Source organism: Aspergillus bombycis (genome assembly GCF_001792695.1).
Source record: "Aspergillus bombycis strain NRRL26010 chromosome Unknown contig00078, whole genome shotgun sequence".
Taxonomy (NCBI): Eukaryota; Fungi; Ascomycota; class Eurotiomycetes; order Eurotiales; family Aspergillaceae; genus Aspergillus; species Aspergillus bombycis.
In genome coordinates, this window is record NW_019170080.1 from 37,023 (window position 1) to 50,625 (window position 13,603).

At 49.9% G+C, this 13,603-nt stretch overlaps 4 protein-coding genes across 4 annotated transcripts; 2 read left to right on the forward strand and 2 right to left on the reverse strand.

Annotated features, from left to right (window-relative positions):
- Positions 1 to 276: 276 nt before the first annotated feature.
- ABOM_009282 (60S ribosomal protein uL13) lies at positions 277 to 1,390 on the reverse strand (the record flags this gene model as incomplete). The annotated part of the gene is made up of 5 exons (XM_022536410.1): positions 277 to 415; positions 509 to 767; positions 828 to 881; positions 1,059 to 1,194; positions 1,370 to 1,390. The coding sequence occupies 5 exons, from the start codon at positions 1,388 to 1,390 to the stop codon at positions 277 to 279; spliced, it is 609 nt and encodes a 202-aa protein (XP_022386740.1).
- A 959-nt stretch (positions 1,391 to 2,349) lies between these two features.
- Positions 2,350 to 4,188, reverse strand: ABOM_009283 (putative serine palmitoyltransferase 1; the record flags this gene model as incomplete). Its single annotated transcript, XM_022536411.1, has 1 exon — positions 2,350 to 4,188. One exon carries the CDS (start codon positions 4,186 to 4,188, stop codon positions 2,350 to 2,352), a length of 1,839 nt encoding a protein of 612 aa, XP_022386735.1.
- Positions 4,189 to 4,719: 531 nt separating this feature from the next.
- ABOM_009284 (metallophosphatase domain-containing protein) lies at positions 4,720 to 5,898 on the forward strand (the record flags this gene model as incomplete). The annotated part of the gene is made up of 2 exons (XM_022536412.1): positions 4,720 to 4,915; positions 5,042 to 5,898. The coding sequence occupies 2 exons, from the start codon at positions 4,720 to 4,722 to the stop codon at positions 5,896 to 5,898; spliced, it is 1,053 nt and encodes a 350-aa protein (XP_022386734.1).
- Positions 5,899 to 11,059: 5,161 nt separating this feature from the next.
- On the forward strand, positions 11,060 to 12,754 carry ABOM_009285 (J domain-containing protein; the record flags this gene model as incomplete). The annotated part of the gene is made up of 1 exon (XM_022536413.1): positions 11,060 to 12,754. The coding sequence occupies one exon, from the start codon at positions 11,060 to 11,062 to the stop codon at positions 12,752 to 12,754; it is 1,695 nt and encodes a 564-aa protein (XP_022386739.1).
- Between the last annotated feature and the right edge of the window lie 849 nt (positions 12,755 to 13,603).

Genomic DNA, 13,603 nt, shown 5'->3' on the forward strand with positions numbered 1-13,603 from the left:
TCTTTGGATTAAACCGCCACGGCGCGAAATAAAGGTCGGCTATTTTGAACAACCTTTCATCCCAAGCGACTCCGTTATTTTTTATAATAAGAAATCGGTCTCTCCAGCCTCCATGTGCGTCACAACATGATCATTGTGGAATATTCATGATAAGGTAGGGACAGTGAGAACAAGGTCGATCGGTTCGCCGTCCAAACAATCTCGCTGAAAGAAAACCGTTCGCGATCCCAACCCATCCCATCAAAGACACAAGCAACCAGCCGCGCAACGAGGTATCTAATATCCGTACTGAGCAAGCTGGCTCTTGGTCTGGTCGCTGACACCCGCCGACTTCTGGGCCTGGACGAGTTGGCGGCGAGCGGCCTTCTTGCGCTCGTAGTATGCACTGCTCTTGACCTTTCTGCGCTCCTCGAGTCTGTAGTAGAAAAAAAAATCCCGTTAGCCATGATCCAGCCACCCCTGTAGCGAAAATGCCTCCGCTATCCATTCTGGTATATCTAATACGCACCTGGCGACAACGTCCTGGTACTTCCAGCCAACCTCGTGGCTGAGACGGCCAACGGTGCAGTACTTGCGGCCGGGGCGGAGACGGAGGACACGGAGAGCCTGGGGAACAACGACACGCTTCTTCTTGTCATAGGGAGGAGGAACACCCTCGAAGACCTTAAGGCGCTCCATGGCAGCAGCACCACGGGCGGTCTTGTGGGGAATCATTCCGCGGACGGCCTTGTACAAGATGCGAGAGGGCGCACGGAAGTGGAAGGGACCTGTGATCATTCAGCACAAGCCCACGGAGTTGCGTCGATTTTTCTGTCGGTTGCACTCACCACCGCGAGTAGGGTTGAAACGGGTTATCTTGCGAAGATAGGCGTGGTACTTGACTATATCCCGATATCCATGTCAGTCCGTCTGCACCAGTAATAATATCATATGCTGTTTCCACCGCCATTTGCGTAATCCTTTGTGTAGACTTCCTCCTCTTTGCAAACACTTCTTCCAATCGGCCAAACTTCCAAAAAAGCAACAAGTAGAAAAGTGAATCGGGTCGGATAACGTACGCTTCGCGCGGAAGAACTCGCCGGAGATGTTGAGGGCTTCACACCTCACGACGACGATCTTCTGGCCATTGAGCAGCTGCTTAGCAACAGTGCTGGCCAGACGACCAAGAAGGTGTCCCTTGCCGTCAATGACGACCTGCCAAAATCCATCACAAGTCAGCGATCACTGCAAACCCAAACAGAGTGTCTTTCCCTTCTCCTATATCTCTCTCTTGTCCTCTCCGCATCCACGGCAATTCAATGTCTTCAAAAGATATATCACGAAGGTTTTCCACCCGGAAAGCGACTGCATGTGAAGGGGGTGTACGCACGACTGGCTCGGTGGAGGACATCCTGCTCTTCTGTCACGAAAATATCCAGCGAAAGGAAGAGCGCTGCTCTAGGATACTCCCTTGGGATGTATGTTGTCGGCGGTTGTTGTCGTTGTGGGCAGGTTCTACGCACACAACGAAGTCGGATGAGTTCGCACGCTGGCTAAGCGAGGCTAATGTGCGGCTTGGGTAAGGTTGAGGAGGGCCCCAGCCCTAACTCCGGCCAATCCCGTTTGGCCCCGTCACGTGATGCACCCGGAGATTCCAGCCCCGTCGGCCTCTGTTCTGACCTGATAGGCCCGCTCCACTATCATTTACCCTTATCAGGGGGTTACCTTGCGGTTTTCAAGGCCGGTGATGTCAAAGATTAAGTGGTCGATAGTAGATGGTATCAATCATTCCGCACACTTATCGCTCCCCGCCCCGCAAGTACAATTGGGCGGAACTGCAGTCGCCAAACCGTTCAAGTCCGTACAGAGGCACAAGCAATCACCACCAAGCACGATGTCCCTTACTCTCTACACGGGCTACCTTGTAGAAATCCATCTCATTTGCAATCTCTGGGGTATACGGGGTCACGCAATATAGCTAAGATAGACGGTGGTTGATCTCTTGGTTGGACCTATAGCCGGGTGGTATAGAGGCGCTTCTGTAAAACTGTACCTCTGTAGTAGCCTTCAACATTTTGCTTTAAGATTGATATACTTCCAATTACCGAGACCTTATCTAAAACTCTAGTATAGAAATGAAGATCACTGGGTCTGCTGACTAAGTAGTATTTTGTGATTAACGACATGAGAATGATGTTGACTATTATTATTACTTGTTATACTATACGTCTTGTGCTCGTTCATCGCGGCGTATTATACATATATCCACAAAGATTCCAAAGTAGAAGGAAACATGACCGGCTTTCGTTACAGCGTCGAGGTGAGATGTGAACAGGCAGTAAAAGATGTCCCTGATTTGTGGCATGCACTTCAGTACAGGGGCAATTTGGCGTCTCGCGTACCTCTCTCGATGACTTCTTCGATATCCCAGCGAGGAGGCTCAATCGTCTTCCTACCTCCCTTGAGGCCTTCGTCGGAGGGAGGGTCCCTCAAACCGCCCGCAACACCGGTCGAGTACTTGAGCTCCAGGGCATCTCCTATCTCATCGCATACCCGCAGTATGCGGTCGAGGTCGTCTTTTGTGTGCGCAGCGGACACACAGAATCGGGCGCGAGAGAGTTCCAACGGGGTTGCCGGGTAGGTTACGACGACGACGGAGATCTTACGCCGTAACATTTCATGAGAAAAGGCCGGCATCTTGGCAGGGTTGTAGAGCATGAGAGGAACAATCGGTGAGTCATCGTGTCCGTAGACAATGAATCCAAGTCTCTTGAGTCCGAGTCTCAGGTACCGGGAGTTAAAGGCCAGGCGCTGCACTCGTTCGATACCCTGGCCTGGGTGGAGAGGGTCCTCATCGGCAATGAGGCGAAGGGAAGAATAGATCTGTGCCAAAACCGAAGGCGCCGGTGCCTCGCCAAAAACCTGGCCGGCGTTTGTAAAGCGCACTTTGTCGATGATCGCCTTGTCAGCAGCAACGTAGCCACCATTGGCGCCAAAAGATTTAGTGAAAGTGCCCATAAGGATGTCGACCTCGGCAGGGTCAACCTTGAAGTAGTCACAGACACCACGTCCATGGGGCCCCACGGCACCGATCGAATGCGCCTCGTCAACAAAGAGGTGGAACTTGTATCGTTTCTTGAGCTCGAGGATCCTAGGAAGGTTGCACATAGTGCCTTCCATAGAGAAAAGGCCCTCGACAGTGACAAGGATCTTCTTCCATGGTCGGTGGGTGCGTGGCTGACCTTGGGAGATTGCTTCTCTCAGGCGCTTCTCAAGGTCAGCCATGTTATTATGTGCGAAGACCTGAATGGCCGCACCCGAGAGTCGGGCGCCGAAACGAATAGATGCATGGTTGAGCTCATCTGACAGGATCAGGCAACCCCGTTCGACAAGAGCTGGGAAGATAGTGGCGTTGGTGACAAAGCCCATCGAGTAGACGATCGCAGATTCCTTTCCGACAAACCTAGCAACCTGGTTTTCTACCTCGAGATGAAGCTTGGAAGTCCCCGCCTCGCTGCAAGATCCTGCCATACTGATACCATCCCGGCGAATAGTCTCCTCCGCATAGTCAGAACAAGGCCCCTCGGACTGAGCGAACCCGAGATAGTTGTACGAACTCAAGTTTAACGTATCGGTCGTCGTTCCCGTTAGCTGGAAATGGAGATTGTCCTCTGACGTCTGATCAAGCAGGGTGATATACCTGCCGGGCACACCCGTTGTGGGTCGTTCGAAGCAATCGTTAATTCTCTGTTTAAGACGCCTCGTGTAGAAGCTCTCGAAATCACTGTACAGCGAAGCATATCCATTCTGAGGCCGCAAGTGACGATACGTATGCGATCGGAACCACTTCGCAAAGTAATCATGAAAGTGACCCAAGAAAAGGAGAACTAGGAAGCTGATATACGTCGTCAAGGCAATAAAGTAAGGAGGTTCATCAAGCACCGGGTCCGGTATCTCGCCGCCCAGATGCTCACTTTTGTAAAGATGCGACGGATCCCCGAGCGGGCCGAACTCGGCATGCAGCTTCGCGAGCTTTCGAAGCTCGGCGGGATTCAATTCAGCGTATTTGGTCGCATCGGAGGGATTACTGGACACCGCGCGGAGGGAAGCGACGGCCGTCAAGTTGTCGAACGGCACCACCGCGGGATTGGTGCTATTCGGTATCTCATTTTTCGCCTGAGATTTCTTTTTGCGATTCCAGCGGGGCATTGTGCCAAACAGCTTGTGGTGTGGTGATGGTACCCTCAGTCGGGGGGACGATAAGATGGCTGGCCCTGAGGGTGGAAAACTGTTGCCTGTTTCAGGATCGGGAGATCGCCTGTCTGACAGGAGAGGAAAGAAGAATGCCATGGGATTTGAAGGTGGTCATGACTTCAGGCCACTCCGTCTCCACTATCGGAATCGCCGGCTTTTCTCATGGGCACCATCCACCGGGATTGATTGGCCCGCAGGTTCTAGACTGGGGTCTGTCCGCTTTGATCCCCAGTGGCCAGATTTTTTATTACGGGCGGCTTGGAGTCTTGGGACCTGTCAAATTTGCTTGGAGAAGTTCTTTTTATTAAGCTAGCTCAAAAGGGTGGTACAGATACCTTATCGTTGGACCCATAGTATGGAGTAGATCTCGTCCGAAGGATGATGTTATGGCAATCTCAATTCAAGCATTGCCTGTGGGTCCCATGGTAATCCTTTGTCAATTAGCAAAGTGTTTTTGCTCACTGCTTCTCATTCAACAATGGAAACATGCGTCGCAAGACGCGCTTTGTCTGTGTCTCTGATACCCACGGCTACACCCCAGCTGAAGCCGGCTTCAAACTTCCAGCCGGCGACGTCCTCATCCACGCAGGCGACCTAACAAACCAAGGGAGCATAACCGAGCTGCGCAAAACCATCGACTGGGTGGCCGCGGCTGATTTCGAGGTCAAAATAGTCATCTGCGGTTAGTCCGACTGCCCCAGACGCAAGCCTCAGCCCTGCACAGGCTATATTTACCACCACCTTTTTTTTTCCCCTTTAAAAGAACTCAGCCTTGCTACGAAATTACTAAATCAGGTTAAACTCACAGGAAATCACGACATTACACTAGACCCAAACTTCTACGCCAAACACGGCCCCGAATTCCACAATCAGCGCCTAGAAGATCCCCAGAAATGCATCGAAGTCATAACTGCATCGTCTTCGATTGTGTTCCTCAGGCACCAGTCAGCACTAGTCCGCTTGACCCGGCCCAACGGCCCAAACACCATCTTTAAAGTATTCGGATCGCCCTTCTCCCAATCACCCGGGACCTGGGCATGGGGATACGAATCCGTCGACGCCGTTGCCCTCTGGAGCCGCATCCCATTGGACACCGATCTCGTTGTTACGCACACGCCGCCTCGTTCCCATTGCGACCGCCGAGCGACCGGTGGTTCCGTTGGGTGCGAGGCCCTGCGTCAGGCGCTGGGTCGAGTCCGCCCTTCCCTGGCGATCTGTGGCCATGTCCACGAGTCGCGAGGCTATGAGCGAGTACGATGGTCACTGTCGCCGTCGACAAGGCCAGAGCAGGTTATTCGTGGGGCGTTGCCTGAACCGAGAAGTAAGAAGCAAAGTTTGATCGACCTAACGGGCAGGAAAGCGCAGCAACTGGAGAATGACGAATTCTTCTTCAACGAAGCGAAGAAGAATCAGGGTGCGCTTTTCCCTCCAGCGCAGAATATCCTGATCCTCCCATCTGCTGATGAAGTTGAGGATTCCACAACGTCATATCCTCTATCAAGACCAGACGAATGCCCAAATGACCCACCGAACGATCGTTCGCGCCGACGAGAAACCTGCGTCGTCAACGCGGCGATCATGGCAACGAGCTGGCCTCATCGCGGAGGGAAGCAATTCAATCCTCCCATAGTTGTGGACTTGGAGCTCCCTGTATGGCGAGAATAAATCCCGTGGACATGCCAACCACTGCGAGATACATCGCCCAGTCCAAATGAATGCATCTAGTACCCACTGACCGCGCGCCATCGGCAAAGGTTCTGAAACCTGTCCCTCTGTATCGATTCTTCAAACTCATTCGAGACAACGCAGCGATTGGCTTCCTAGTGCTGTCCGTCTGGTAGCAGATAGCTTGAGCTTTGACCTATCCTTGACGTATGGTTCGCCCTTTGGATCGGGGTAGCATGCACGGCTGCCTTGGAACAAATGGCGAACTATTCTTTCCTGTGCAATTACTTTCCTGCCTGATAGTGTAATGGGAGGTTGTTTGTTTTTGTGTATTACATCATGGAGGGTACTGTTACATGGGCATAGGCACGGGTATGCAACTGGTGCATTAAGTTGGCTGGAGTCTCACCCTTCCCTGTGCCATATCGTCACTGAGGTATGTACCTAAACCGAGACTGACTCCCTAGGTGCCAACATTTCTTTTTCTAAGAAATGAAAATCAATCAATCAATCAATAAATAAATAAATAAAAAGAACTAGAACTAGAACTAGAACAATAAAATGAAGAGGACAAAGCATAGCCACTGAAATCATTCGCCACAGCTTAGCTTCCAACCTCTGCGCGAAATAACCTTACATCCAACACCTCGACAATGTAGCACAAGATAAACAAAGAAGAGCAACTTCCGGAGAGAGGCAAATAACCGAGTCATCTGCACTCGAGGCATTTCTCCGGTCAAGAAGTGATGGTCGTGACTAAATCAGCCACAGGATGTGTAATCCAGGATCGAACCATGGCTAGGAGCTGGATATCAACTTTTTGGATGGTTAGTATAAACGTGGGATCCTTGACTACCTTAATCCTACTCCGTACTCTGCGCTGGATCGCATCCGACTTAGTGAGGGGTTGTTAACCAGCAGGGATGCATTGCCCAGTAGACCTGTTCTTTGTTCGTTGTAGACGAAACTTGACTCCTCGATCAGGGAGGAATAACTTTAGCCTTGTCACAGATGTTTTCCTGAGGTAATAATTCCCATGTACCATCGTCGAGGGACCTTGTTCTCACTGAATGGGTCGTTTGGGCTGGATGAAGGTAACTAAAGAGGGGTGTTGTCCCAAATTCTTAGTCACACCATACGGTAACTGATACCATGGAATGGGCGTACTCAGTACAGTTACATGGGGCGCCACCTGGCGCTTTGGCGCGTTAACCCTGAATATTTCCGTTGTTCACAAGACCATTAGTGAAATGGGGCCAGTGGAGTCGATCTCTAGCCGCCGACTGGTTATCTTGATAAGATCCAAAATGTCCTTGGTACTAGTTCCGACCAACATCATTGGTACGGTGACAGTATTGATACCGATCAGGGTGATGGTGATCGCATGAAACTCACCATCACACTCCCACGAGGCACGATGAAAACGAACATTCTCCACCCCCCACATCAGGTTATGTATCCGATAACGTAAGCCAGTCAGGTACGCCGATCACCCGGATCACCAGCACTGTCCAACACGACGCTTCAGGCCAGACTCGGTCATCAGGAATGGATGGTGGGCGGTCGGTGAGTGGAAGACAGATCAATTGTGCATCGGAACAACGACCCGCTGCTTAATCTCCTGCACTGTTCCAAGCGTGAAGAATAGATGACCAATGATTCCTCGAAATGGAAGCTACAATCTAGCAGGTTTACTCTGGATAAGGTTTCAGCATCATTCTTATGTTAGGTACTTCCATCAGAGAGCTTGGGGGATCTACACCGTCTGAAGGCCCAGGAAACCTAGGGTCATCATTGGATGCGCTCGCTCGGGAACATGAAGCAGAAACGAGCCTAATGTCGGGACAATCATTGCATGAAGAGCGGCTGAGCTGGTTGGACGCTCTGTGCAACAGGCTCCATGTGCAGATGACTGCAGCCAGGGGCCCAATTACGCATTTCGAGAAGGATCTCTTTCGCAAGGCTTTGGCGGCCTGTGTCATAATCATGGACCGGGAAGTAAAGGTAGTCTGACAGTTACCGGATAGTCAGATTGGCGGAAGCATCCCAGAGATCGAGTGATGAATAATAGCTACATTACCATAACCGCTTAGTTGGTTGGTTGGCTTCGGTTGGTCTCGCCATTGGTAAAACAAAGTGATAGATCGACATTTGACACGGTGCGATGCCTTTGCCGCTGGAGCTTTGTGATAGAGGTAAAATCTTGTGACAACATAGCCGCCGAGTACGGGGCGCTTGCTTGCTTGCACTCTAGCATCGTATTCTCTCTCTCCGGAGGTAAAGATCAATACGGCTGTACCTACTCTGTAGATTTATCAGTCATATCAGTTACGTGATGTACCATTTCTTCGCTGCGGAACCTGCCGGGCTTGACCCATGGGACGGTTTCACGCGAGCCTGGGTTCGGATCGTGTGGCTACAACCGTGGATACCCCTCCAGGCACGAAGTATGTACGTACACAGCACAGCGTTGTCTGGGGAGAGAAGGGGGTGGGCAACGCTGCATAGAGCCGAGAAAACCTTCAGCGCCATGAAGTGAACGTTCTCCACATCGGTTGACATGCAAGCTGTAGGGAATGATGAAAAGGGGAAAGCAGAGAAATGACCCTGAGCCAATTCGCAACTGCAGAAGCCGCAGCATGATCCATGATCCCTGGTGAGGCGGACCGGATGGAGTTGCATGGAAACGATGTACGATAATTGGACAGTATTCCCCTCCCGGTGAAGGCAACAGAAATGGGGGCACCGCAGCCTATAGGAAAAGAGATTTGAAAGCGAAGTGGTGTGTCCATCCCTGGACCCAAATGCAACTAAGGTGTAAGTCACAACGAGTCAGCGTCACTGACTGGAGTCGCCTTTAGTGCGGGGTTTTCTCGTTGTCGTTGCCAATAAACCACCTTTTCTTTTCTTTTCTTTTCTTTTCTTTTTTTTTTCACTGGTCGGCCCCGAGTTGGTGGTCAGAGTCAGAATGATCCAGGATTGATCCATCGAGAAGCGACGCAGAGGTTGTTGGATTATTTGATTAGTGCGTATGGGATGAGAATCCACCGTTGATCCGTGGAAAATCGAGAAGCATAGGTCTAATCAAATACGGGTGGGTAGACCGGACGGGTGACAGGAGGACGACCGTGCTCATCTGCCATCAGTCGAACGGTTTCGGCAAATTCAATGATCAGAAGAGAAGGTCAGGAATTCCTTTCTGTCCTGCAGACACATGTTCTTCGCGGGAGGCACTAACCCCAGTGTGGCTTGGGAACTAAGAATGGAAGGGGTCGTGACTCTCACACTCCTGAACCAGACAAAGAGTAAGCCCTGCTTTCTCTCGGGGCGAGTGAGAATGCAAGGATGTATGATGGATCAAACGCGATGACCTGGGTGTAGTGCTTCCGAAAAGGGTGATAGGTGAAATTTAGTCAAACAGTATTACACTTGAAGCCTCTCGACCCTCCTATGAGATTACTTTATCCGGAGGTGGACATTCTGAGAGTTTTTCCACTGGGTATTTGTATCGCCATCAGGTCCGCATCTCAGCTCTACGACGATAACCACTCCTCTCCATGAGGTGTTTGATCTTCAGATCGATCCAATTCCATGAATTGTTCACTTGTGAAACCGTACTATTCATCGCTTCCTTGAGATAGATTCAGAATCATTGATTGATTCTATAGAACAATTGTCTATTGACCGCTCTTTATAACTACTACCGGCCATTGACCATTCCCATTGTTGTTGCATTCGATATTTCTTCTTGGTATTATTATTATTCTTATTACTATTATTCTTGGATCCTTTTTCTTCTTGCGATTGACCAACATCACGAGTGCAATCCTTCTACTCTCTTTGACCCCAATTGCCTCACATCTCAAACGCAAGCGGGTCTTAAAACGTGTCGTGGGAAAAGGAGTCTCCATAATATTACCTTCTGTTGCTCCGCCTACCAATTCATCCCATTCACCGCTACTGCGGAACCCAACTGTGAACATCATACCTGACGCAGGGAGGAGAATATTCTGAAAGAAAAACCGCTAAAAGAAAAGAAATCCAGAAAAAGAGAAAAAAGAAAAGAAGTACCGAGTGAGGAACAAGTCGATTGATTACTGCCTTTTCTCCCCATTGTGGCCCGAAACAGCCATACAGAGAGATATACCGGCCGACATCAGGTCGAGTACTACCGTACAACAGGTGGGATTGACGTTGGGTGGCATCATTGAGCATCACCCCGTGACTTTCGATGCAATTTTCTCCATCATTATCGCTCATTATCACTCAGCCCTGACTCAACGTGGTGCCAGTTCATCTCATTGCATCTATTTGAACTACTATTCCCTTCTTGTTGCTTCTATCTTCTAACGCTGTTCTACTTTTAGAGTATCGTGGCGCAGTGTCCTTGGGCCTGAGCCTTGGGAGGGTTAATTTTTTTTTTACCTTGATTTTTCTATTTTATTTTATTTTATTATATTTCGATTATTATTTCTAATTATCCTGGATTTTTCCCTATTTGCCCCTCGGCTTGCCTCTCCCGCAAGGGAAAACCAAAGACTCTGATACGGTGGAACCCGTCTGTTGGTACCGTACGTTACCGATCTTGGTGAAAGTTTACCTTGCAACCAAACAACAATCCAATCGCTGTGCCTGGGAATTGCCAGTCCCATCTTTGCCTCTTGGTTCCTGGGCTGACGGCCAGTACTTCATTACTTAGTACTTACTTGTTCCGCTCCCTCTCTCCGTTTTCTTCCTGAATCTCCCCCCCCCCCTTACTGTGTCTTCTATCATCAAACTGTCACATTGCATGGTTGTGGTCTTACCTATGATCTGCTAATCAACTTCTCTTGGCTTCGCGGGCATTCTCGATGAATTGGTCATAGTCAATATTGACGATGAACTGATTATCACAAGCAACCCACGTCACTTCTATTCATTCATTCATTCAGCCCACACACTTCTGTTTTCCCAGGCACCTCCCATTTATGCCCAGACTTGGTGTGCAACGCCACCGACCAGCAACGCTAAACGTATATTAACTCACATACGCATTAACTCCGATTTCGATTTCACCCCGCACATACACCCCCTCTTCAATTCAACCATCATTTATCTATACCCCTTTCCTACGAGATAAGTTTGAATGATCAATTTATGCCTTCATTGAATCGTCCAAATCATGTCGTCCACACCAGAGTTCGATCCATATGCTGTTTTAGGCGTCCAGAAAGATGCGACCCTAGCGGACCTCAAAACCGCCCGTCGGGAGCTTGCCTTCAAGCATCATCCAGATAAGGTTGGGAATAACTCATCGGAGATGTTCCAGAAAGTCCAGAAGGCCTTCGAGATCCTCTCAGATCCCACAGAGAGGCAAAAGTATGACCAGAAAGTTCGCATCAATGAACTCCGACGGGAAATGGCGGCGCGTAACGCAACTGCGGGCGGTTCGACGTCCTACGCTCAACGGGGGAGCACGGTCCGCGAGTATCGGGATGGACGCATCTATGAAGAGAGAACGCCGGCCGAGGTGTACGATGACGTCCTGTTTACAAGGGAATCGCGGTCGACGCCCCGCAAAAACGATGAGTTTGGGATGCGACAACGGACGAGAGCATCGGAGGAAAAGAAGAAGACTAAGAGCGTTCCTGTCAGCTCTCCCCGCCCATCGAAAGATACGGCGCGCAGCAGCACCAAAACGACCCACACGGACCGAGCCAAGTACCGTACCAAGGAACGGCGACGGGAAGCTTACGAGAAGATGTATGCTTCCTACGTCGGGTCCGAAGACGATGCATCTGACTCAAGCGCGTCATCCGTTTGGGTACGCGTAAAGCGTCCGTCGACCCGGAGTCGGGAATCGTCATCTCGGAAGACCAAACCAGTGGAGTCTTCGCGCCGCTCCGATCGACGGTATGAGGAGGATTACTCTGACGAATGGGATAAACACGAGAAGCAATATTCCACAGCCGAAAACTACATTCGCCGCTCCAAAGGGACGCTCCCTGTGGAGCGTGAATCTAGACAACGTTCTTCTCGCTCCCCGAATCAACGTCGGGGCTACGAATCGGCGGATCCAGAGTCTTCCTCCTCCCGGCGCGCCGGTAGGTCAAAACGTTCCAAGGAAAGTGTGCGACCTGATACCTCCCGCCACGGCTCATATGAGGAGCTCGAGTCTTACGATCATCCATCCCGCAGTTATGAAGCCAAGGTCCCGTCCATGCCAACCGCCACCACTTCTTCAGGGATGAAAGTCCCTTCATCTATCCGGCCTTCCCTCCAGCCCTCACGATCCGCGACTGCTTCTTATTCCCGATCTAAACGGGAAGGCAGTAGTCGCTCGGATCCGGTACTCTTAGGCATGGTGTATTCTGACCCACCATCGCGTACTGCGAAGGTGAGAGGCGTGGATAAGTCGGATTCAGGGTACTCAAGTCCGGGTACTCCAGAAATGGCGGCCGGGGAGAGCCCTCCCAAGATGTCGACTCGTTATAAGGTTTTTAGCGACAAGCTTGTCAACGAGCCCGAGACCATTTTGGTAGAACCAAGCATGCCGTCACAACCACACCCGTCTCCGAGACACTCCAGAACATACTTACCGCCTCAAGACCGTCTGCCGCGCGCCCCACCGAAACCGGTTCGAAGTAGTACTTACGCTTACACTGCAGAGCCGTCCAAGCGTTACGAACAGGCCCGACCAGAGACCTCTAGGCAATCGTCCAGCAGACAATTGTTTGGCGAAGTTGACTACAGCCGTAACAAGGAGAAGGAGTTTAAATATGCCCGCGAAGTCGGGCCGGACAAATATTCTCGCCATCATCACTACGACAGCTACCACCCCCCACCTGTCGGAAGACGCCAGTCCACCTACACTTAACGAACCCATAATAACGACAGTAACTCATTCTAAGATATTCATTGGCGCACAACACTTGGTACATTCATTCTCAATTCTTCGTCTGTCTTTCAGTGGCCCAGAGCCTTGTACTAGCATTTAGGCGGCTCAATCGCAGTTGATATCAGAAATGCCCAATGATATCCAACAATAACCTATAGGGCATGACTGCCGACATATTTCTGTTCTTCGCACATTAGAAGATATCATCATCGTGCCTTCACGCCCAGAAACGGGCTAGGCTCTGATCCACTGAACCGCAGGCATATATATGTTCGTTTATGACCACGATCCACATTTCTTGTTTTGCTATTACTACAATCATTTTTTATTATTAAATCATATCGGCGTACGGATGGGACACTGTGATGAGTATCAATCATTCATTTTATTTATCCAGGGAAATATCGGAGTAAATGATGATTGACGATCATGATTGATGAATCAGGTTGGGAGGATTTGAAAGTTTGGGAACTGGCACATAGCATATCAATTGTTTCATTCGCATGGACGCTTGCTCTCAAATTGGTTATTCATAGACTGTATCTGTTTTGATTTTCTTATTATCGTATAAGTTAGATTTGTAAGGTTAATCCAGACTGAACACACTTGGATAAGCATGTACTGTAGTATATCTCATACCCCGCATTTATATATTACGTAGAATAAGCTAACCCACAAGCATGCCCCCAACAAAGTCACTAACTGTTTGTATACTGTTGGTTAAGAATCAATTGAATCTATCCCTATCATAACCGAATGTAAATACATACAATTATCAATTCTTCACCTGATTTTCACCCACAAACAAGCATTTACACGAAAATAGAA